Source organism: Xyrauchen texanus, chromosome 12 (genome assembly GCF_025860055.1).
Source record: "Xyrauchen texanus isolate HMW12.3.18 chromosome 12, RBS_HiC_50CHRs, whole genome shotgun sequence".
Taxonomy (NCBI): domain Eukaryota; kingdom Metazoa; phylum Chordata; class Actinopteri; order Cypriniformes; family Catostomidae; genus Xyrauchen; species Xyrauchen texanus.
The window spans coordinates 11,273,413-11,299,423 of record NC_068287.1 but is presented as its reverse complement, the minus strand read 5'-3'; the positions used below and the strand labels follow the sequence as shown (position 1 = coordinate 11,299,423).

At 37.8% G+C, this 26,011-nt stretch overlaps 1 protein-coding gene across 2 annotated transcripts; it reads right to left on the bottom strand.

Annotated features, from left to right (window-relative positions):
- On the bottom strand, nucleotides 1-24,756 carry LOC127652845 (stonustoxin subunit alpha-like). Of its 2 annotated transcripts, none has more exons than XM_052139252.1 (5): nucleotides 24,660-24,756; nucleotides 24,147-24,241; nucleotides 6,158-7,852; nucleotides 5,965-6,071; nucleotides 1-2,379 (listed from the first exon to the last, which is right to left on the bottom strand). In XM_052139252.1, exons 2-5 carry the CDS (start codon nucleotides 24,235-24,237, stop codon nucleotides 2,065-2,067), a joined length of 2,208 nt encoding a protein of 735 aa, XP_051995212.1. In that variant the 5' UTR covers nucleotides 24,238-24,241; nucleotides 24,660-24,756; the 3' UTR covers nucleotides 1-2,064. The 2 variants fall into 2 exon arrangements, with proteins under 2 accessions (XP_051995212.1, XP_051995213.1); XM_052139253.1 differs by having other exon boundaries at nucleotides 5,965-6,068.
- Nucleotides 24,757-26,011: the final 1,255 nt, after the last annotated feature.

The window sequence follows — 26,011 nt, the reverse complement described above, 5'->3', positions numbered from 1 at the left end:
TATCAAAAACATTAGGAAAGTCTGATATGAGAAAACAGATTAAAGTATCAGATACATTTACTCATACTTCATTTATATATTCACTTCAGAACATGCATGTTTAGAGTATAGGATATATGCAGAGGTGTCAAGTAACGAAGTACAAATACTTCGTTACTGTACTTAAGTAGAGTTTTTAGGTATCTTTACTTTACTATTTATTTTTTTGCCAACTTTTTACTTCTACTCCTTACATTTAAACGTAATTATCTGTACTTTCTACTCCTTACATTTTAAAAACAAGCTCGTTACTCTAGTTTCGGATTTTAAAAAAAAATGTTTTGTTCAACGCCAGATAGACCGATTTCGAGCGTCATTGGATGAGGCACAAAACCCTAGAACATTCAGAGATGTCATTGGTGTGTGGGCTGTCCATCTTTTCTGCGCATGGCACGAAACGAAGTGCACGTTCAAACCGCGGCAAAATGTGTCAGAAAGAGATTCAGTTGGCAAGAGCATGATGTCTGGCGAAATGTCCGAAGCGTCTGAAAGCACAGGCGAGAACGTTGGTAGTAGTTCTAGTGATGGTGACCAGCAAAACCTTCCACATCCCTGGCCTTACCTCAAAGAATTGTTCGAAATCGTCGGGAGCAAAAACGACTTGTGGAGAATGCACTGCAAACTTTGTGAACCAAAGAACCATGTACTTTTGGCTTTCAAGAACTCCCCTTCCAATTTGAAGAAACATGTAGTGGTAAGCGGTTTTCTTTGTTATTATTATATTATATTATAATATTAATTCATTTAGAGTAGGCCTAAGCTAATATTGTTCGATTTACAATGTTTGCTTTGGCTTGGCTAGTATGCCGTCTTTGGGGCCTACTGAAGAGTCCCAAGTTAGCAGTTAGCCTGTATTAGTTCGGTCATATTTGAAAATATGCTGGCGTGTGTTGCTGCAAAGTGCTGCGGGAAACCCTGTAATACTAAGCTATTAATATTCAGAACGTATTAGGGGTGGAACGGTACATGTATTCGTATTGAACCGAAACGGTACGGGTGTCACGGTTCGGTGCATGAATATACACAGAGAATACACGGTATAAAAATAAATAAAACTTGCGTGCAAATTAATTAATCTAATCTGCGGACCTACTGTTAGATACTGTCAAGCACTTCAGGCTTCAGAGACTGTTTTGATATGTACCTAGAGTGCGCTTTAGTAAGTTACTCCCAAGTTTTTGATGGGACTCAGGGAATAATGCACAACAAAGATGTATACCACTGCCACAAATACACTCACTGCACATACAAAATGTACATTCTTGCACTCTCCTATTCTCCTAGTGCCATGTGCAAAACTTTGCTTTTGTTTTTGGTAGTGTTTCTCTGTATACAGTATATGAGTTACTCCATGTTTTGAAGGGGTTTCTTTTGCATAGGTTTGAAGTCTCAGTTTGAAGTCTTGTTCTCTCTTTTTGTCCACCCACACTCAAATGTATGCAGTATATTTCTCTCCTTAACACGCACTGACAAGCACACTCCTTAATACACAGACACTCAAGTCACAGTCATTTGCTGCTAAAATAATGTTCTGATAGTTTTGCCGGCCAGGGTATGTCTTGAATATTACTACCTCAGTTGGAAAGTCTATTTGCATTCCAATAAAGTTTGAGGAAAACATGCCCATCGAGTTTGTTGTCTTTGATAGCATTATGTTTTTGTTTGATATGTTTCACGGGTCTTGGGATCCATGTAGCACTAACCAGTTGTTAAATTAAGCTTCTATTTCTAACAGTTGTCAATGATACGAGGTCCAATGAGTCTTTTTTCTTAGGGTTACTTTATACTTTTTTACTTTAAGTATGTTTTAGAGCCTGTACTTTCTCACTTTAACTTGAGTAAAGAGGTTGAGTTGATACTTCCACTTTTAACAGAGTCTTTTTAAACACCAGTATCTATACTTCTACTTGAGTGACAAAAGTGTGTACTTTTGACACCACTGGATATATGATTGGATAGTATAGGAGACGTCTGTAGAAGTAATGGCTTATTTTTTTATTTGGCTCTTCTGTTTGCTGGAGACATCTAAACGAAGTAGAATCCCAGAGAATCAATGTCATCTCCACTTCTCCCGACCATGCCGTAACATTTCCCTGAATTCACATCAATCCTCTGAGGATTACCCAGGGAATCACACTTGGCAGAGAAAGTTGTGGTTCCGTTCATCTTCACAACAATCAGTTCAATACCCCCAAGTCGGTTGTTATGGCTATTTGGCCACAGTACTGCTTCAAGGATTTGATCATTCTCATCAAATAGAAATTCTTGAACTTCCTCTGTTTTTTGAATGCCAAATGTCTTTTCCTGGCCATCTGAGAGAGTCACCGCAATTGAGGCAATCTGGGGAAGAAGAATAATCTTTATTTGGTTTCAGTTTATTTCAGGAATATTAAATGTATCAGCCTCTAACAATTTATTACAACTATATTTGTTAGTGGAAAACATTATGTTGCTTTATTTATGTCCTCCTTAGTAAAGCTTACATTTCAAGACAAAATTAGCAATCGCAAGCAGCAATTATGGGGCCAAGCACAGCAGCAGATGGGTATAACTGCATTCCATAGGACCAACGGGATGTAAAGAGTCATGAAATTAGGCCAAATTAATCTAAATTTATAAAAATATTAAACAGGTTTCTTTTTAAATAGCAACTTTGTCAGATATAATGACCAGTAGATGTCACTGATCAGTAGATGGCTATCACATTTGAAAAATTGTTCCAGTGCATTGAAACGTTCACTCCCTAAAAAGTCCCAGAATGCACTGTAAAAACCAGGGAGCATTGTTGCTCACTATGTTTCCTTACCGGAAATGTTGTCATGTCTTCTAAAGTCTTTTTGTTTGAAGACAAGCACACGTGTAAATTCTGAAGTCAGACATTTTTTCTCTTTAAAGGAGATGTTGTTTGTAATATAGTTCGCCCATAATGGGCATGAATGGGAAACAATCATTTAAATATTTTAGCTTTTATAAAATGTCTAAAATACATTCCTTTGTATTTACTTTTCTTCACTTATGTCATTTATCTTTCATAATTACTCTGTATGTTTTAATATCTACAAAAAAAATGCACAACAGTGTAATTTATACAGCAATGTTGTTGATTAATACCAACTGCGTTTAACCATGCAACCTTGTAATCGTGTTAGAGTTGATGGAGTAACAAGCATCCCAATATTCAGTGGATCAACATCCTTGCCAGTGCCAATTCAGGTTCACAACTGGTTCATGACGTAGGGAGCTAGATTACTTTTCGGGAGAATGGTGATGAATGCCAAAATTCCAATAAGAGTATTGGTGTTATCCTGTCTGTTCCCAAACTTCCAAAGTACCAACTGGACATGGTGCTGATGACATATACTAAATTTTGTCTCCAAAGTATTGGTAAAAACATTTTAAGAACAAATTCTAAAAGCTGACAGTCAATATGGCTGGCCAAAGAACACTGGCCATCACTGAACTCATTTCATGGCCAGTAAGTGGAGATGTCCCCAAATGGCACCAGGTTTTGTTTCAATAAGTTAAGATATAGTCTCATGTCCTGTTTGGTTTGCTTGCAGTGAGATTTGATTATAACATTCAAACAGTTACATGCAAACAGTTTGATGTATCAAAAAGCTTTTAATAACCAAATGTCTACAATCTGTGTTGTATATTATCTGTTTTATATTCTGGTTTTAAATTTGATTTTCTGTACATGTATGTATTGTGATGTTTTATGTGGGGTATATGTAATGTTTGTTATTTTATTTGTTTTCCTGCCAGGGACAGCAGATGTAAACTAGCTATTAGCTAATTCTGGTGCAATTACTTTTAATTGTGCATTGTCCCTGTAAAAATAAACAATAAATGAATGAATGAAATGTGATGATAATCCATAGCACGGTCTAGGAGTCTGAAAAAGTAGGTTTTTCAAAATCTAGTTCAGATCCTCCCCAGACAATGTGCAAAAATTTTCAACTTTTTAGGATAGGGTTCTATGGGCTGCCATAGACTGCAATGGGCCATGCATTTGTGGAATATATCTGGTTGGGCTGCATAGATTTGCCGTAATGGCACTACTTGTCAGTCAATGTTTCTTTAAGACAGTTGGTTTAAAGACATATTTGCTTATGACTTTTAATAAATAGATGGTGCTGGCTTGCGCATTAAAACTTTGCACATACACCAAGGTTATGGTGACAATTAGAGTATCTGGATATTCTTTAGCTGGATTGCATTTACACCTTGCAGTCAAATGTGTCTTCACTGTGATCGGAGAGAGATCCAATCACATTTACACATGCAAAATAGAAAACACTACATGCATATTACATCAGAGGCTGCATTGAATGAAAATTATCTGTCTTTAAGCAAATTCTAAAAACATTTATGGACGATCCAAATGCTTTCCATCACTTTGACCGTTCAAGTTTTTAGGCGGCCACCAAAGCGAAAGTTCAGACCACTGAAACAAATGTAATGATATTCATTATGAGTTAGGCAACTTATAAGCACTTAATATGCTTCTCATGCAGAATTAAAGCCTGGTTTCACTTGAGTGTTGCACAAGCCACAGTAATTAGATTACTGTAATGAACTCTGATCCTCAAGTTCACCCCGCCCCCTCTAGCTCTCACGCTCGCTCCCAATCACCAGAGTATTAGATTAGTTTCACCCGCACTCGCTCCCATCACTAGATTATTAGTTTCACCTGCACTGTTCGTTTTCCCCTATATATACGCTGCCCTTTCTCTCCACACTTGTTGGTTATTGTTTAGATTACCCCTTCGCTTTGCCAGCTCTAGTGTTCCCCTAGCTTCCCCTGTCTTTTCAACTCGCTTGTTTCGTCTATATATATATATATATCCTGATTCCCCGGCTTCGACCTTACGCTCCCCTTGACTACTCTTCTGTGGATTTGCCCTTTTGTACTTTTGCTATCTCTGCAAATAAAAGCAGTTTTATTCGACATTGTGACTGTCTCTTCTTGTGCAGGTTACAATTACAAACCAGGAGAGTGACGCAAGTGGGAATTTAAGGAGAAAGACGAGATATTCCAAGTGTATTCCAATGGAATAATTACTGTTCATTAAATTGGATGACAGAATCACAAAATGTCAGTGTCTGTTGTTTTCTTCACATTGTGATGGCAGAATGAAAAGATAAGGCAACAATGACTCTAACACAATCTCAGCATTTTATAATTAATCACTTACGTATTTGTATCTGGAAAACAAAATTACATTTGCTTGTACACCTTCTTTGAATGTGATCAGAATCCATCCTTGACCACCTTCTAATGTGGTTTCATCTTGAGTAGATTTACTCCTTGCATTTAATGTGATCAAGTGCTGTCCGATAGCTATTCGATCACTGAAAATGCATATTTAAGCAGCGTGTAAATGGGGCCATAGTCAAAGAATTACAAAAATCTAGAATATCTGGAGAATATGCAGTATAAAGCTTAAGTTTGAAATTATGTCAATAAGTTTGGTCATGAGACATGCAAGCGAGGTTTGATGTAATCATGTGGCCATCATATTAGATTTTTGCACTGTTTGTAAACTTTATTATTGATTTAATTTAAGAGTAAATAACGGTCTGTTTATCATAGAAAGTGATTATTTTTAGTGGTTATCATTAAGCTTTATTAAGCGGCACAGTTCTTCTGCCATTGTGTTGAATCAGCTAATGGAACATTAATTAAATTACTGCTTTTTTCTACCAAGGAACGAAATTCATATGAGTTTGAAACAACATTAGGATGAGTACCTACTGACAGAATTTTCATTTTGGGGTGAACTATTCCTTCAACAGATAGATCAACTGTGACAGATCAATAATTAATAAATCTAATTATGTAACTGAAATAAAATGTAATGAAGCAGTTGGCGATGATAATGTTTGAGAAAAGAGAATGGAATAAAAAAAATCTTCACATACTGTGTTTGGTCTGAGAGAAACCCTGATCTTCCTTAAGGTCATGCCAATGGGAGAGGTTAAGATGGAGAAAGCATCACCTCCTTTCCCGCCCACAATCACAGGTCCTGCTGTTGAAGAAATTAGGAGGGAAAACAATGAAGACATTTTGGAAAAAGCTAAAGATATATAAAAAAAGTTTGCAAATCATACTCACTGTTCATAATACGCACACTGTCGCTGGCTTCACTTATTCCCACTTTGCTCACTACCCTGTAGCGAACCAAATGCGGCTCTCTAAGTTCCAGTCCCTTTAGAATACAGATTTCATCAAATGTGTCTTCGATACGCCATATGTCCTCACCATCAGCTTTGTACTCAACTTTGTAATGCATTGTGTCTGCAGTTGGGGACTTCTGAAGTTTGAGGGTCACTTTGTCCAAGCTGCTCACTACTATTGGTGGGGGTGGCTTGGACACAGGCTGGAACTGTTTGTCTATCAGTTTCCCATTTTCATACAGGTAGATGGTGGAGCCTGGAAGTGAGGGATCAGAGATGGCAGAAACAATGAAGCAGATTCTCTTGTCACCTTTGTTGGCCTCTGAAAAACCTTTGAAGTGAGAGTAGTTCTCTCTCATCTTTGTGATGATCTCAGGATCGTTGAACCACTTTCCTTCAGCTGCATAAGAAGATAGAGTAGATTTTTTCTCTAAGTCTTTAAAATCTTCAGATTTCAAGAAATCATTCAGAGCTGAAAGATATGGCTCTTTGTACTTCAGAGATGTGAATGTCAAGCACACCACTACATCAATATCAGGATCAAGGAGGATAGTGGTGAGACCATCTGTGTCTTCAGTTTTGATCCCCTTCAGCGTTTTTGTGCAAGAAGTCAAGCGGTGAAGTTCAGACTTTGCATCATCTAACCACTGGTTTAGCTTGCTAGCAACAAAAGGGGAGCTGTTGTGTATATTCAGAATGTCTTCCAATGACTGCTGCTCCATCTCACCTCCTCGAATAGCAGGCAGGACTCTGCGCAGTGCTTTCTGGAGGACCAGCTTGTATTTGCTAAATGAAATCTGATATGAGTGCAGTCTCTCTTTGATGTCACTGAAAACATTTACCAATGTATTTCTGAGCAGGTCGTTGCATCTTCTCTCTACCTCCACCAGCTCCTCTATTATTTCTTCAGTGTTGGAAATCAGACTTGTGTTAATTTCTCTGACCAACTGAGCTGCTTTTGTATCCAGTAGATGAAGAGGATAGAGCCAGACCTTTACTGGAACCACATTCTGTGGATTGTCCTTTAGCAGAGTGGGGAGCTGCTTGTACACCTGCAATGCCTCCATGTACGAGGTGGGGTTCTGCTGAAGTTGGTAGTCACCATAAAATGTGCAGCTGATATTCTCAGCTATCTTTTTATCATCCTCTCCCAATGTTACAGCTCCTTGTCCTTCAATGGAAAATGAAGGTATTTTCTTGACCATGACATTCAGATTTCCCTCAATCTCTTGTTTGTTCTCATCTTCTGAAAATGTCCGATCAAACACCATAACAGCCTGAGCTCCGTACAGTACAGCTGTGACCACATGAGTTGCAGTTTTCTGCTCAAACACCTGAGGGTAGGTGATCTTGCCCAGCTGGGTCATAGTGAGCTGATCAAATCTTGAGGTTTCACTGAAATGCATTATTACTCTTGACTGCAGGTTTGAGGATTTGGTATCACGCAGGTACTTGGCAGATCCTCCCACCTCCACCAGCCCCCCCAAGAAGCTGGCCTTCAGAGAAGCACTTACATCCAGGAGACTGGACTTATCAGAGAGAGAGTCAGAGCTACTAAACTTCAAATCAGTTTGGAGCTGCGCATGAGTGTCCAAATCTTCATACAACGATTTTTTATCCCACAGAGTAACACCTGAAATGAGAAGTGCCTTTAAATCATGAGACTGTAAATGGTCTGCACTTATATAGCGCCTTTTTTAACCTTAGAGGTTACCACAGCGCCTTACACTGTGACTCATTCACCCATTCACACACACATTCACACACACATTCACACACACATTCACACACACTCTCATACACTCTCTCATACACACACTCATACGCACACTCATACATCAATGACGGCAGAGCTGCCATGCAAGGTGCTAGCCTGCCATTGTGAGCAACTTGTGGTTCAGTGTCTTGCCCAAGGACACTTCAGCATATGGAATCGTGTGGGCCTGGAATCGAACCATCAACCCTGCGATTAGTGTAGTTGAGCACAACAGCTCGTTTATTTCCACACCTTTGGGTCATAGGATATGTAGATATCCAACTGTCTTCAGTGCTAAAAACAGCTCATGAGTGTCTAATGTGTTTAAGCTTTAAAAAAAATATGTTTGGACATCATGGTTTTTAATAAGCCATAGTGTCCGTGATCTGACATACCTCTGTATCAATTGCATTATTTGCATCAATTTATGAAATATTGTAAAGATGTGATCGAATATGTTCCACCTAAATGGTGATGGATCATATCCACTTTGTAATGGATATGGACTGTGGTCCACACTGATGAATGCTTTTGAACTCACTGCAGTATTTCAAATAGATCTGACATCAGTTTCAGTTTCACCCAGAATGAGTTATGATGTGGATGTTATTAAACTGTTTCTCAGAGTGACCAAAAATAAGAGGGGGGTCAACCTCAAACAATCGGTTGAAAATACTAAGAACCTGTGGGGTGCTTTAAAAACAAAGAAGTGTATCGTTTAAAGAGAATAGTGTGAAAACTTAATATTCAATTGATAATGATGGCTGTGAAAAAGCTAATGGGTTGTGTTTTCTTTGGGGACTGTATTTATTTTTATTTTTGATTGTCAGTGAAGTTCATGTTTCATCTGCTCATGTTTCATGGTGCAATAGACATACGGAGAGTTGCATAAAGTTGTATACAAAGTAAATAGGCTACTTTTGAACTGGAAACACAGTTATTTAAGTTTTAATAACACCTTACATAGTGGAGGAGTAAGCTATTTTATTTAGTTGGAGTTTCAGTCCATGTTCTTATGATTTCGAGGAAATTTTAAAAGGTAGACATTTAAAAGTAAGAGCACTTTTTGGAAATCATATTTTTGTTTTTGTGTGTACATTTCAACCTCAGGTGTATAAATACCCTTAGATTACCTTCGCAGCAAAGAATTCTTGTTCCTGGGAGGGGATTTTAATTGCACAGAACAAAACATAGACAAAAATCACATTGTGCCTTGTAGAGATAAAAGATCTATGAACACCTTGGAGACAGATATGGTAAAACTTCTACAGCTAATTTAGTCAAATGGAGATCATGGCTATTTGGAAGCTCTATCAATTAAATAAATAAATTAGAAGGGGTTAAAATGAAGGGAACTGTTACAGACATCAATCAGTGCGTGGATCAAAAAAATGCCCCAACCAAATATTGTTTTTTTAATCTGGAGAAAAAGTCTGGTCAGAGAATGTTTATTCAAGCCTTATTTTCTTAAGATGGAGAACTAATGTTAGACCCACTGACATTCAAATTAGGGCAGTTTGTTTTTACAAGAAATTGTTCATTATTGAGTTGAGTTCAGGGCAGGGAATAAAAATGGTTCAAGGAACGAAAACCAAAAACAAATATTTTTTATTTTATTTTTATTTTTTTTTACAGAACGTAACCAAAAACAGGAACAAAGTGATTTTCAATTGTTCCAGAGTAAAAACTTTATTTTAAAATGCTGGTAACTGGTTATAACCGGTTAATTTCTTTCCAGATATTTTTTTTCCAAAAGGTCAAAGGGTTTTTCAAAAAATTAAACATGTTCTTTGATCCTGTAGGAAAATGCTGCAACACATTTCTATGCCTAATCACCCATTGTGGATGAAGCATTCTGTGAATGAAGAACTTTTTAACAATTATGTATAATTACTAGATTTACTGTACATGTATTCACTGAATTATTGTTAGATATGATGCATTAATACAGATTTGATACTGTCAGGTTTTGACTGAGAAGCAGACCTATAATTAAAAATGTACTTTACTGTTACTTACTGAATACTGAAAAGTTTTTGCTCAAAACAAACCAAAATGAAAAACGTTTTGTTTTTAGTCCCTGGTTCAGGGAACAGTAATGACAGTGCCTTTTTTGAAGACCTAAACCATTAGTCAGAGGAGACCAGTGCAGAACTCTGAGCATGGGAGAACTGAATAAGGACCCCAAATCATATTGGGTAACACAGAGGGGGGCGGTGGAAGAGGAAGGTGGACATGGACTGATGCACTTGCAAGGCAGAATAGTGGCTTTTTGTCTACAGTTTGTACAGAAACTTCTTATGGGATCTACTTTCCCAAAGAAACACAAAATCACATGCCTTAATGACTACAGACCCATCACCCTGATGTCTGTGGTCATGAAATCATTTGAAAGACTGTTGTTGGCCCACCTGAAGGACATCACTGGACCCTTTCTAGATCCCCTTCAATTTGCTTAGCAAGCAAACTGGTCTGTGGAGGATGCAGTCAACATGGGATTGCATCATATCCTGCAACATCTGGACAGACCAGGGACATATGCAAGGATCTTTTTTGTGGACTTCAGTTCAGCTTTCAACACCATCATCCCAGCTATTCTCCAGACTAAATTACACCAACTCTCTGTTCCCAGCTCTGTCTGTCAGTGGATTACCAGATTTCAGATGGACAGGCAGCAGCTTGTGAGACAGGGAAAAAGTGCTCTCTCCACTACTCTTCTCCCTCTACACAAATGATTGCATTGCCAAGGACCCCTCTGTCAATCTCTGGAAGTTTGCAAATGACAATGAGTCTCCATACAGAAGGAAGGTTGAACTGCTGGCTCACTGGTGCAATCAAAACAACCTGGAGCTTAACACTCTTACAACAGTGCATCACCAAGCCCTCTCACCATTCTAAACAGCACTGTGGCAGCAGTGGAGTCATTCAAGTTCTTGGGCATCACCATCTCACAGGTCTTGTAGTGGGAGACCCACATTGACTCCACTGTGAAAAAGGCCCAGCATTGGTTTTACTTCCTTCGCCAGTTAAGGAAGTTCAACCTGCCACAGGCGCTGCTGATACAGTTCTACTCAGCAGTCATTGAGTCTGTCCTCTGCACAAATACTGTCTGGTTTACTTGTATGTTTATGACGCAACACACCTGAGACATGCCACCCAAGCATGTCTGATGCTTGTTGGAATTGACGGGTCCTTAAACAAGCCCTCATAATAAATCTTGAACTGATTGACAAATTCACTTGTGAAATGGATTGCTGTGAACTATGTGACAATGATTGACATATGATCAATAATATGGTAGTAAACAATACATTGTATTCTAAAGCTGTTGATTTTATTGTCTTATCAATGATTAACTCTTCTGCCACAAGAATGTAATGCATTTTGAATATCTGAATATATATATATATATACGTATATAATTTTTAGTATTTAAAGATAACTATGTATAATTATTTCATCATTATATGTTGAATTATTGTTATATGAGGGGCTTTCTAAGCAAATATTTGTATATGCGATTAAATGCTATTAATCGCAATTAATTAATCGGGACATCATGTAAGTAATTCGATTAAAAACTTGAATCGATTAACAGCCTAATATATATATATATATATATATATATATATATATATATATATATATATATATATATATATATAATATATATATATATATATATATATTTTACTATTATCTCTGACTTGTTGCTGTATTGTATTGTCATGCACTGGAAGCTCCTGTCACCAAGAAATATTCCTTGTATGTGTAAGCATACCTGACTATAAAGCTGATTCTGATTCTGATGTTGACTAGAGATCTGTTGCATGCTCAATTATATGTAACCTAGGAAACCTAGGGATCTCTTTTCTTGTTGGACCCTCTTAAACTGGATTTTTCTGGAAAGTCTTTTTCATCAATCTTTAAATCACCAAAAATGTGAGGATGCTGACTCTCTTCACTTGCTACTAAAAGAGCCTTTGATTTATGGGGCATGCTTGGATTTAGCTTCGAACAGCTGTGCTTTTCCTGGACATAATAGTTTTATTTGTAAAGCCAAGGTCACTAATTTTATTGCACCTTGCTGAGCCAGGCTTTGAGGATGCTGAAAAAGTAGCCGTGCATCTCAGTGTTTTCCATCAGATCAGTTGCTCAGCTGCTCATGAGGTGGCAATCTGCTGACAAAACTGAAGACCTACATTTTTTTTAAAACTACTACACAGTCCATGGGGTAAGTGGTCCTGATACTGAGGAACCTTTAGTTCTGTCACCCACCCTGGATGGGTATTCATTGTAGTGTGTAGGAGCAGGGGCGTCGCACCCGTGGGGGATGTGGGTGTTTTAACACCCACACTTTTCCCGATGAGAGGGTTCAACACCCACACTTTTTCTGCAGTTTTGCCGCAGTTTTGAACAAATGCCTTACTACAGCCGCTCCTCCGTGTCTCTGGCCGCTCTGTGTCTGCGCTCGCTGCGGCTGCCTCCCTCTCAAACATGACACCGGCTTTGAGTGTGACCGGCTGATGATTGGCTGTTCTACCTTAAGTCCCGCCTCTCTTGGTGTGTTAGATTTATCGGTTAGCTCGTGCTGAGGAGGCGGGAACTTATGGTTATGGTTATTTGCATCTCCCTTTTCCAGGTACTTTGAGTGAGTGTTTATGCTTTCGAGCTTTTTAAATAAGCTTGATATGTGTTTGGGAAGATGTTCTGTTTATGTTTTGTTGACATGTCGAGTGTTTTCAGTATTATATTTAGTTTTTTAGACTAATGCTAATTGGGATATTGTTCAGCAGCTAGCTAAATCCGGTTATGTATGTGGCATGCAATGTATAAAGTAACTGTGATGAAGGCAGGGAATTGATGAGGAGGAGGGACAAATTCCCATTGTTGAGCAGTGTATTTATGGGTTTATTGCCAGTGTAATTGATTTTGAAATTTTGAGCATTGTTTGTTGATTAGCTGAATACTTTTGTGGATACTTACCTGTTGTGTTTGATTGTACCTGTTGAGGAGAAAAAAAGTGAGAAATGATGACATTGTTTGCATACCTTTTGAAGAACTATGAAAGAAAAGTGTATATTATTTTATGTTTAAAAACAGTAAATTGTTACATTATTTATACCACCAGAGAAAAAGCTTTGTGTGGGCGTTTTTTTTTTATATCTCCCCTTTTCAGGGCGCAAGTAAGCAAAATTTAGCAGTCTCAGTCACAGTCCTGTCAGACCCATGTCACTATCAAGCTTACCAGTCTTTTTGTCACGCAGAATCATTAAGATGCAGAAAAGAAAGAGGCAGGAGAAGATTGACACCTTTTTCAAGAGAAATCTTGTAAGTGAAAGTTAAAAATGTTGACATTAAACAACAGTAGCCTATTACCATTAGATATTGTTTGCATTTATTTCATGATATTACTTTTCAATATTCACTGAGGTTTGCTAGTGCCACAGCTGTAACTGTTTGACCCTATTCCACTGCACCCTTGTTTAGGAGAGGAAGTTGCTGGAGGCATCAGTTTCAGAGAGAGCACAGGAAAATTCACAGGTGAAATGAATGTTACCGTTTGTGAAAGAGGTCTATGAAGGAAGAGAGGCCATGTGTGTGTGTTTTAGGCATGTGCCGGTAAATTGATTGAGCTTTTATCACGGTATACGGTATTATCACAATATTTTAATTCCACAAGAGAAACGGATGGATTGGGGGGATGTAAAAAACAACAACTTGCATCACTTAAATGGGAAGCTTTTTATATCTTGTATGTTATACCTTTTGTACCCTTCTGTCATTGTATTCATCGTTTTTATTGTTAATAAACAAACCGCATCCATCCCCCGCACTTTTGAAAAGCTTGCTACGCCCCTGATAGGGATGCTCACGTGCAATAAGCACGTCCCAGCCGGGTTCGTCACTTATTTGGTTCCCCCGGAAACATTTCCGTTGTGGTCTGTGTTACTTGCAGCGCGTTTCTGTATTTGGTTGTGAACTTTTGCAGCGCGTTTCTGTATTTGGTTGTGTTGTGAGATTTTGCAGCGCGTTTCTGTATTTTGTTGTGTTGTGAGTATTTGGAGCACACGTGTGTTGTGAAACTGATGAAGATGTTTTCTTAATTTGCGGGTGTTTTTTATTTGCATGAGTTTTTTTCTATTTGCATGCGTCTTCTTTAGGTTGCAGCACGTTGAGCTCTCTCGGCCACCGTATATTCAAGTTTTTTGTTAGAAACTGGAACGTAAATGTGTTTAGATTTTTTTTTCTGTTGTGGGTAAAATTCTGTACAAAGCCTGTGTTTTGTTTTTAAACCAAAAGTTTTAGATAAGAGAACTGACACAGCATGGAGAGTCAAGCCACCATTGACCAAGAGAGCAGGCGACTTATGCAGAGTTTACACTACACGATTTTAAGCATGATTTTTACTCGCCGATGGTTTTGTTGTGATCGTTGACAAGTCGATGATCACAATGTATGAATTATCAAAGATGGGATCTGAGAGAATCGCTGATGCGTCACTGATGTCAGCAAGATATTTAGAATGTTAAATCCAAATCAAATGGCAATTCCAAATCGTGTATTGTGAAATATGTTTTGACTGAATACAACTGCAGCGTTGACCTACAGGCCAATGAGAGAGCAAAAAACGGGGCACAGGAAGTTTCAGTGTGAGTCCTGATGTATCTGCAACAGGCTGCGGTATCAAGAAAGTCACATTGGACCGAAGCAATGGAGGAAATATTAGTGGAACATTGACAGGAGCACCAGACTTGATGTTTCATCTGAACTGCACCACAACCGAATGGAGAAAGAGAAGACATGAAGAGAAATTGCCAATTCTCTTGGACAGTCAGGTAAGCACATAGTTAGATTTTTAACAATAAAATATGTGTTGTCTTGAGGTGATTAAAAACATGCACATCATATTCTGAAACGCATAACATATGATCATGCATTTGATTTCTTTCTCGTATATCTTCTCGCGTGTACTCAGTTGGGAAACGTCATTTAGTGTCATTTGGTGTCCAGGCAGAGCTGTCGGGGATTTGTCAACAGTGAAATGTTTTGTAATGTGTTCACCCCTGTCGCAGATTCGTTGTGTAATTTGAAAACGCTACAACATATATGACAAGGCAGACAGTTGTGTAATATGAATAGTACCACAACCCGACGTCTTTAAAAGTCGTGTAGTGTGTAGGAGGCATTACAGTGTAGAGTTCTCCACTGTGCTGTTGCTGTGAATGCTTTTCTTTCTGTTTTTAATCCTGAGGTTGGTTCCAAATGTCCTTTTCTTTTTTTTTAAGAGAATCTTTTTTTCACGGTTTCATGCATCGTTTTAGATTTGAACCCATGTTTATGATTTTAAAGTGTCTGTTCAGTTGTGTTGATGAAAATGTTTCTATGGAGACTTTTATACTTCTATAGAGTTTCAGCAGTGGGGATTTCTTTAAGACTGCAAGGGAAGCTCAGCTTCCCCTATAATGTCAAAAAAAATAATGGTCAAATATGTACTATTGTGTAAACAATTTATTGACTAAAAATGCGTTAGAACACGTTCATCTCGAAGACGAGTTCGTTCAGAATCAGCTACATTACATATAGCTGGTCGGCTGACTCGATTTACTTCTCATACATTCCCGTAGCGTCAGTGCATTTCCCTGTTGAAGCCGAGCATCCATTGACTTCAATGGGGCTGCTCTGAACAGTTTTTTTCAGTGCTCGAAAATAGGCGGTCATTGGATAAATGCTGCGATTATGTCCGCCCACGGACGCTCAGCGTCTCTGGGGGTGAATGAGGAGTGGGCTGGCCGGACTCGGGCTTCAGCGTGATGATTGGAGGATCTGTCGAAAGACTGCATCTCCTTTTGATTGACAGCGAATCTGTACTATAAGAAGTCACTGAAGCTATTTCGGCTCAGTCCCATCGCGGATTTCTCAAGTGTAGTCGAAAGACAAACTGCTGCAACCTATTTCTTTATATTTGTTTGGCGAAATTGCTAGTCAATTTGCATAATACATTTCACACAATTATACACCACATTCCTTGTTTCAGTTTTACCAAGTTTAATATATTTTGTTTTTAGAGCTGTTCGTTAGTTCGTTCATTCATTCATACAGTAGGCTAGGCTAGCGTCGTGCGGGTGAAACTGCGCTACGATGGCAGAGCGGTGCTAATATTGTCGACCTGATTTTGGCGAAGCCATTTGAAAGTCTTCCTTACGAGGAAAAAATTAGAATTAAACAGCAGGGCAGATCAACACCTAAGATTGATTTAGTGCAAAAAATAGGGAAAAATAACAGGTCTTTTCAGCTCTCCTGGTATGACAAAGTTAGCTGGCTGACTGGAAGTGCTGTGACAAATAAAATGTACTGCTGGCCATGCCTCTTGATGAAACCATCTCACGGATGTGTTGTTTGGTCAAAAGTGGGGTTTGGAGATCTGTCTAACTTTGACAGGGCATATAAAAGACATGAAAAGAGCAATGAACATGTGAGTGCATGTGCAAGATTAAGTTGCATGGGCAGGATCAGGGTTGAGCATGCAATCAATGAAGGTGCTCGCATTCAAGTGACTAAACATAATGAAACAGTCAAACAAAACAGGGCCTTCCTAAACCGCCTTATTGATGTAACATCCTTGCTTGGCCGACAGGAGCTGTCATTTAGGGGACATGATGAGAGTAGTGAATCATCCAACAAGGGAAATTACAGGGAGTTCACAGAAACATTATCTAAATATGACTCTGTACTGTCCACACAATTAGAGTCCTCAACTGTGTTTTCTGGTATGTCCCATACTATTCAAAATGACTTGATCTCTGCTCTTGCAGCCACCATTTCTGATCAGATCAGAGATGAAATTCAGGATGCTCCCTTTTTGGATGGCAGGTGGATGAAACAACTGATATATCCTGCCGTGCCCAACTCTCTGTCATTGTTAAGCTATGTGGATAGTGCAGGTAAAATTCAGGAGCGCTTTATTGGATTTTTTGATGTTTCTGGAGGGCTGAGATGCTCAGTCCGTTTTTGATGTTTTAAATGAGAACATGCAGGCCTACAATTTTAAGGATAAGCTTGTGGCACAGACCTATGATGGGGCTGCTGTCATGGCTTCAGCACTCAATGGTCTGCAGGCCAAAGTGAAAGCAATAGCCCCAAGTGCAATGTTTGTGCATTGCTATGCACACAGACTGAATCTGGTGCTGTCACAGGGGGCTAAATGCTTGCCTGAGTGCAGAATTTTTTTGCATCACTCTCTGGGTTTGGCACATTTTTTCAAAATCCACAAAGAGGGCGTCTTTTCTGGAGTCTGCAGGCTGTTCAAGGTTGCCCAGAAGCGCTCCTACTCGATGGAATTTCAAATCACGGATAGTGAGCACTGTGGCAAACAATTATGATGGCCTCCTGCAGACATTTGAAAACATCATTGCAGACCACGACAATTGATGATGATACACTGGATTGTGCCAAAAGGCTTTCTGAGGAAACTGGAGGATTTTGAGTTTGTGTTCATGTTGTACACATATGAACAAATCTTCACTGAGACTGATGTGGTCTTTGATGTTGTCCAGCAGAGGGCGATGGATGTTTTTACTGCAAGAAAAGAATTGGATCTCTTCTTGCATTTGTCAAAGAGAAAAGGTCAGAGGGGCTTTCCAAGCTGTTTATGCCAAAACAGCAGATCTCACATCAGACCCACGAGATGAGCCCATGAGAAAGCCCGTCTGACCCAATTGCAGGATCCCCAAGAGCACTACAGAAATCTCTACATGGCCATCCTTGATAACATCTTGGAGCAGATTCCTCAACGTTTTTCAAATTTGGAAAGTATGCTCTTCTTAGAATTAGTCAATCCAGGGAAATTTGATGACATGAGACAAGAATTTCCAGAGGAGGCCTTCCAAAGTGTCCTGAAAAGTTATGGCCATCACTTTGATTCAGGGAGACTGAGGTCTGAACTTCAAGTCCTGTATTCAGATCAGGACTTGCAGGGTAACTAGGGGAAAGCTGTGTGATTACTTGGTGTTCCTCAAAGACATGGAGTTGGACAGTGCAATGCCTCAGCTTTACAAACTGTTCTCATTAGTGGCAACAATTGGAGCTACATCTGCAGGTGTAGAAAGGAGCTTCTCCTGTTTAAAGCGTCTCGAGTCCTACACCCGTAACACAATGGGCCAAGGTCGTTTAAGCAGCCTAGCTCTGCTGGCCATTGAGAAGACACTGGTCAAGTCACTGGAAAAGACGCCTAGTTGGTACGACAGAGTCACAGTGCATTTTCTCGAAAAGGAACGTAGGGCAGAATTTACTTTTAAATAAGTTTATAATGTAGGCCGAAAATGAGCTTCCCCTCTTTGAAAGACCAGCAGATAAAGAAAATGAAATTGAATGGGGCGTGTGGTGGGGAGGACAATTTATCTTAAGACAAAGAACAAGCACTAGAGCAGCAGTAGCTATTTTATTTGCAAAAAGTATAAGTAAGGTATAATCCACTTCACGTCGGGTGGTTCTTCACCGTGAATTTAAATGCACAATCCAGAAATAAAAATATCTACAGAACGTAGAGCGTTTGGCACTCCAGAGAAATGTATTATTTCATTTTTATTTATGGTCATTTTTACATTAAAATGGAAAATACGAGATGTAGACAGACAGGCTGATTGATTGATTGATTGATTGATTGATTGATTGATTGATTGATTGATTGATTAGTTTTTTGGTTGAGCAACACTTCATCCTGTGTTGGTGCAATGAAACAAGCTTGCATCCCCCGTCTACTATATCAACTAGACCAAGTAGCGCTGCGATGGCCATGAATGCCACTTTTTTCTCTGCAGGGAGCACGCATCCACAGGAAAAAACATGCTATGAATTGTCAGATGATGTGCGGCCTGAAGAGGGCATATATAGGGCTCTATTTTCATGCCAGCGCAAAGCCAAAGTGGGCATGGGTGGGAGTGTTTGCGCTACTATGGATGGAGGCGTGCATACTGTGGGTTTATTGTACAGGTCCTTCTCAAAAAATTAGCATATTGTGATAAAGGTCATTATTTTCCATAATGTAATGATAAAAATTAAACTTTCATATATTTTAGATTCATTGCATACCAACTGAAATATTTCAGGTCTTTTATTGTTTTAATACTGATGATTTTGGCATACAGCTCATGAAAACCCAAAATTCCTATCTCAAAAAATTAGCATATTTCATCCGACCAATAAAAGAAGTGTTTTTAATACAAAAAAAAGTCAACCTTCAAATAATTATGTTCAGTTATGCACTCAATACTTGGTCGGGAATCCTTTTGCAGAAATGACTGCTTCAATGCGCCGTGGCATGGAGGCAATCAGCCTGTGGCACTGCTGAGGTGTTATGGAGGCCCAGGATGCTTCGATAGCGGCCTTAAGCTCATCCAGAGTGTTGGGTCTTGCGTCTCTCAACTTTCTCTTCACAATATCCCACAGATTCTCTATGGGGTTCAGGTCAGGAGAGTTGGCAGGCCAATTGAGCACAATAATACCATGGTCAGTAAACCATTTACCAGTGGTTTTGGCACTGTGAGCAGGTGCCAGGTCGTGCTGAAAAATGAAATCTTCATCTCCATAAAGCTTTTCAGCAGATGGAAGCATGAAGTGCTCCAAAATCTCCTGATAGCTAGCTGCATTGACCCTGCCCTTGATAAAACACAGTGGACCAACACCGGCAGCTGACATGGCACCCCAGACCATCACTGACTGTGGGTACTTGACACTGGACTTCAGGCATTTTGGCATTTCCTTCTCCCCAGTCTTCCTCCAGACTCTGGCACCTTGATTTCGAATGACATGCAAAATTTGCTTTCATCCGAAAAAAGTACTTTGGACCACTGAGCAACAGTCCAGTGCTGCTTCTCTGTAGCCCAGGTCAGGCGCTTCTGCCGCTGTTTCTGGTTCAAAAGTGGCTTGACCTGGGGAATGCGGGGATGTTTCTACTCCAGACTCAGTCCTCTGCTTCCGCGAGGTCCCCAAGGTCTGGAATCGGTCCTTCTCCACAATCTTCCTCAGGGTCCGGTCACCTCTTCTCGTTGTGCAGCGTTTTTTGCCACACTTTTGCCTTCCCACAGACTTCCCACTGAGGTACCTTGATACAGCACTCTGGGAACAGCCTATTTGTTCAGAAATTTCTTTCTGTGTCTTACCCTCTTGCTTGAGGGTGTCAATGATGGCCTTCTGGACAGCAGTCAGGTCGGCAGTCTTACCCATGATTGCGGTTTTGAGTAATGAAACAGGCTGGGAGTTTTTAAAAGCCTCAGGAATCTTTTGCAAGTGTTTAGAGTTAATTAGTTGATTCAGATGATTAGGTTAATAGCTTGTTTAGAGACCCTTTTCATGATATGCTAATTTTTTTGAGATAGGAATTTTGGGTTTTCATGAGCTGTATGCCAAAATCATCAGTAGTAAAACAATAAAAGACCTGAAATATTTCAGTTGGTGTGCAATGAATCTAAAATATATGAAAGTTTAATTTTTATCATTACATTATGGAAAATAATGACCTTTATCACAATATGCTAATTTTTTGAGAAGGACCTGTATATAAATGACGTGGCGCAATGCGCAGTTTGCTATTTTCCTAAGAATTTGGTTATTGCTCCAAGACGTTTCAATACCACGTCTTATCTCAATGCAAAGTCGAAATTCAGTTCCTTCATTTGCACTTTGGAGATTCCACAAGCAGGTGGTAATAAATGTAATGTCCAAACTCTTAATATATAGTGGAACATTAAATTATGTCCATGACCATCACTGGCATAGATTGTTTAAGATTGTCTTAAACTATCTAAAGGTCATGGCTTATTTTTCTATTATTATATTTATAATTGAATTTATGATCTAATTTATATTAGTATTTTCCCTCCCATTGTAATAGTGATTTTTAAGTCACTGCAAAAGGGGGCGGTGAAAGAAGTTAGACAGAGTAAAATGTTTGGATTTGGTATGATTTTTTTGATGACTTTGTTATTTTGATTATATTTTGGTTTCGTTTGAAGTGTAATTTGAATTCAGAAATATATATATACATATTTTTTATTTTTCATTAAATGAATAATTTTTTTCCAAATCAACCAGTAGATGTGAAGTGTGTGCTGATACAAACACTTTTAATACTAGCCATGATTTGTTTGTCAGTAGATGAAAATTATTCATAAAACTTACATTCTCTATAATTTAAAGGAGCATACATCCAAATTCTGATGAGAATCAAATTCTTTATTCGCTTAATAGAAGTAAGTCACTGTCATAGAATTCATCAAGGACACATTTAATGCACAAAAGAACGTAAGTCCATATTTCTATTTTTTTTATTACCATTGCATACAAAACATTTACACTACCAACTTCTTATGAATGTGCTGTTTGTTTAAATCATTGGTGAGGGAATGGACTATCTAACAGGTCTCGGATGCTGAAATTACCGGAGAAGAACCTCAGAAATACATTTCTGCACTCTTTTTTTATCTCTTGTTTGCACTCTTAATATAGGGCCCACAGTTTGATAGATGTTTCTGCTTCTGAGGGATTCTGAGGGACAACAGAAATGCCCAATTCATCCGTGCTACACAGTTTCATTTTGCCTGTGTCCAGGGAGCATAGAGTTGTCAAAACCTTTATCTCCAGTGTAATTGGGTTGTTTATGTTTGTGGGAGAGCTAACTCCAATGAAAACATCCTCGTGATTCAGGCGACATTATAATATATAAAATATTACATTTATAAAATACATTAACTCAATTGTGATTCAGGCGATACCTTTTTAAGCAGTCAACATCATAACAATATTTTAATACATTGATTTTAATGTGGAGTGACGACAACAGTCATGCTTCAGATTGTTTGTCCTCTGGACGACTTATAAACTCTTGTGGGTTAAGGAGCTACTACTGATTTCCTCATGAGGGACAGGTGGAGAACCCTGTATAAACGTCCCATGGAGAAGCGAACAGCTTCTCAGTGGAGGATTATTTACAGGACCATAGCTACAGACAGACATGTGACGCACCTGAAGTTTTGTAATCGAGGAAACTCTATTTATTTTATTTATTATTTTGCTCCAATTTAGTTTAGTTTAGTTTTTGTTTTGATTTGTTAGTTTTAGTTTTAAAATATTTTATAGTTCAGTTTTAGTTTTCCATTAAATGTAGTTTTTATTTTAGTTTTTATATCATGTGATACATATAAAATGGGGAAACAAGGCAAAAAAAAAAATAAATAATTCTCTCTTCAAAAAAAAAAAGGAATGCAGTACCAACCTTGGCCACCAGGTGCCACTATAAGTAAACATGTAATATTATGCTTTAATGCTTTCTCTGTTGCTATATGTCATGTGCAGACTTTCATGGTGAAATTTTATTATAATAATATATTTTAATATAACAAGTTGCCTATGCTTTTGCAACACACTGTCTACTGCAGAAGTGAAGAGTTCCAGATGAAGAATGTCAAATAAATATTTTATTAAATATTTATTCAAATATATATTTTATTAAATTATGGTCTAAGTTTACATTTAATGGTTTTAGTTATTAGTAGTTTGATTCATTCTTCTCGGGTGTTAGGGGTTCATGGTAATGTTAATGCATGAGTCAGTAGACTAAACGCACATTCAACCGGACGACTGCAATGGAGATTTAACGGGAGATACTTTCAGAGATTGAAAGAGACTTTTAAGAAACTACATTTTTAAATATAATCACATTAACACATTTTCCGCCCAGTTTATCAAAATGAAATGTTTAAGGTGAAATAATTAAGAGAAAGCATTAAAAGCATAAGATTACATGTTTACTGATAGTGGCACCTGGTGGCCAAGATTGGTACCGCATTCCTTTTTTTTGAAGAGAGCAAAAAAACTAATTAGAAGAGAGTATTAATATTATTATTATTATTTTTTAAGAAAAATTAAAATGTAAGACGGGCTCAGGAAGGAACGGAGACATTTTTTTTATACATTTTTATCCACCGTTATTTTTTTTGCAGCTTGTGATTAAGGGCTTCCATAGCGTTGGATGATGATCGAAAGCAGCAGAGAGCGCCAAGCGAGTGGGTCGTTGTCATGGTAACCAGATTCTGAGTGCATTGAAAGTATTGTCAAATCATCGTGCAATGCATTAAAATATCTTCCCTTCCCTGAAATCTAAACATGACACAAAACCGAGAAGGACGTGTCTGTGTTTCCGCTTCTCTCATCACCATTCTCACATCTTTTATTGCTTTATATTTTTAAACATCCATCCACTGATGTACAGATGCAATCTTGTTTTATTAAGATAACATTTGGGCAAATTAGAATGTAAAACCTCCAAAAGTAAAAAGTTTCCACTAGATCAATCAGTCATGTTATTAATCAGAGAACTGTGTTCATCTAATAACTAACAAAATCCCAAGATTGAAAGTGTCAGATGTAGAAATAAATTACCATATTATGTGAAATATTTATTTGAGTGCTTGAATCGGTCATTAAGAATGACTGTTGATCAAAACAGGTCATTTAAAAGAATGGTATACTGTGCTTAACATAATAAATATTCATGAGTTTTGCAGCACTGCACCACACAGCACAAGTTATGTGGTTCCTGTGGAAATGCAGTTGTATAGACAATTGATGGACATTTGAAATTTGATTGTGACACCAATTAATGAACTTCTTGTTGCAATGAAGCTTGATACATTAATCCATAAGAACTATGCATGGGGGCTTGCTTTGGTGTTGCCAGCACTCATAGTCTGTATGACACCCCCTTGTCACCCCTTAAAAATATATCTAGATCTGCCCCTGGACTTCTGATCACCCTTGTTTTCTACCTGCTTTGATTCTCCCCATTGTGTACTGTTGTGATTCCCTCCAGCTCTGTCTTTGATAATGTGCTTTCGCCTAGTGGCATCTTCATGTTGAGGTGATAGAAAACTAAATATTTTTTAAGATTCAAGATTTTTTAAGATTTAAGATTAACAAATTGACTGATGAAGATTTTTAGCTCCCAAAGGTCATGAAGACTCGTGGTATGAAAAGTGGTCATTTAATATTATTTAAGTTTTTATATATTTATTTTTATTATTATTATTATTAATAATTATTTTTATATAATTATTATAATTTTTTAATATACAGTATATATATATATATATATATATATAAGTAGGCACATCACCTGGAATGAAGGAATCCTTGCGGCAGTCGTAAAGCATTCCAGGAAACAGAGGTCTTCCTAGCGCTGCCACCTCGATTGTCTCAGATTCCATGTCTCTGGTAAATAACAATGACAAAGTGGATCATTTTCAGCAACTTTATTATGCTAAAAGTTTTGTTATAAATTACAATTCAAGTTTTCCAAAGTAAATTCAAAACTAATAGGTATACATACAATCAAATATTGAACTTCTATTTATTCACTATTCAAGGATCTCTCAATTTGAAAGAGTTCAACTTTTTTATTTTTTATTTTATTAGTTACTTCAATGTAGTTGTTGTTTCACAAATAAGTTTGGTTGTGGTTATTTAACAAAAGGAAAAATCCAGCATTAAGACAATGAAAAATGAACATATTTCCTTTACAGAATTGACTGATATTTCTCATATTTAATTTAAAAATGTCTAAAAATGTCCCTGTGGTGAACTGACCTTTGCATCTGATTTGTCAAAAGATCATTTTAAGTCGTCTCACCTGGAGTTGCTGTGTGTCTTTGGTATATTAAGAGATGAAGTCTTCTGTTATTGTCTTCAGTTGAAGTGTGAATTTCAGTGGTCTTCTGGAGTGATATTTATACTCCTATTTTGCAGGAAATGTTCTGATGAAATAATTTTCACTATTGCCCAACAAGAGGGGAATGATCTTTACCTGATAAAAATCATTAACTGCCATGACCCGTTTCAGAAACACTCAATCCCTCCTCCTCCAGATTAATGTCTCATATGTTTTGACTTGATTTGTTATTCTAAACTCCAGGGGCCGGATTCACAAATATGTTTGTAAGAAAGAAATGAAGAAAGTTCTTAGGATAAATTATAAGAAGTTTGTGAGAACTTTCCAAAGTGCAATTCTTGAAAAAATCTCACGTTTTCAAATATTTTCTTATATCTTAATTTTTTTCTGAAGAATAAAAAGACAGGGTTTAACATTGTCTGATCAGCATACTCGTGTGCTTTTCTTGTCACATAGCCAAATTCCATACTTCAACACTGCTAAATCATAATGATACATTGATCTATTTACCATTTTTTTTTAAGTAGCAAGCACCTCGCAATTATTATTTTATTTAAAGTGCATGAGGTGTGTTAGTTTAATGACATTAACTGCCAAGGGAGCAATACTGTGGATGTTGGCGTGCATACTGTGGGTTTATTGTAAATGACGTGCACTGTTAATTATTTCCCTGTTAAATAACAGGAAATTACTGGCAGCAGGGTTACCATAATTTTCCTGTTATTTTAACAGTTAATTCATGTTAATGTTTTTTTTACAGTGCACTCCCCTTAATGTTTTTCAACAGGAATTTACTGTGAATCACAAGCACATTTACTGTGAATGGCAGCAGTGTTACCATTATTTTCCTGTTAAATAACCATTTATTTTGTTTCCATTAAATATTGTTAATTATTTTTAGCATAGTGACGTGTACTACTGATTGTTATAGACATATTCTAGCTTGAGTTAATACAAGAATAGGCATAATCCATCAGATAACACTTAACTGAAAGAAAACTAATAGTTCCGTGATGAAATTAACTTTTCTTTATTGTAATACAAACACTGAAAGGTAAATACTTACAAATGTAGGCACACATGGATCAGACCAATCACAGAAATATACTGTATATCATGTTCATTGCTGACATCTGTGGTCGCTGGACTGAAAATAACTACTGCGTCTTTCTTAAATAGCAAAGACACTTGCGTTTGGCTTTGCGCCGCGTTGGTGCAAGATAGGGGCCCTAAATCTCAACATTTAATGTTCCCTGAACTGCTAAAATTCTGCTAATAAACTCAAACCAAGAATATACACTGACTCCTGGTCA

Coding starts and splice junctions, on each gene's coding strand:
- LOC127652845 (XM_052139252.1), bottom strand. CDS start 24,237: ATGGAATCTGAGACAATCGAGGTGGCAGCGCTAGGAAGACCTCTGTTT. Junction 7,853..24,146: donor CAAGGATTCCTTCATTCCAG/GTGATGTGCCTA, acceptor TTCTCATTTCAG/GTGTTACTCTGTGGGATAAA. Junction 2,380..5,964: donor TTTCTCTCAGACCAAACACA/GTATGTGAAGAT, acceptor CTTCTTCCCCAG/ATTGCCTCAATTGCGGTGAC.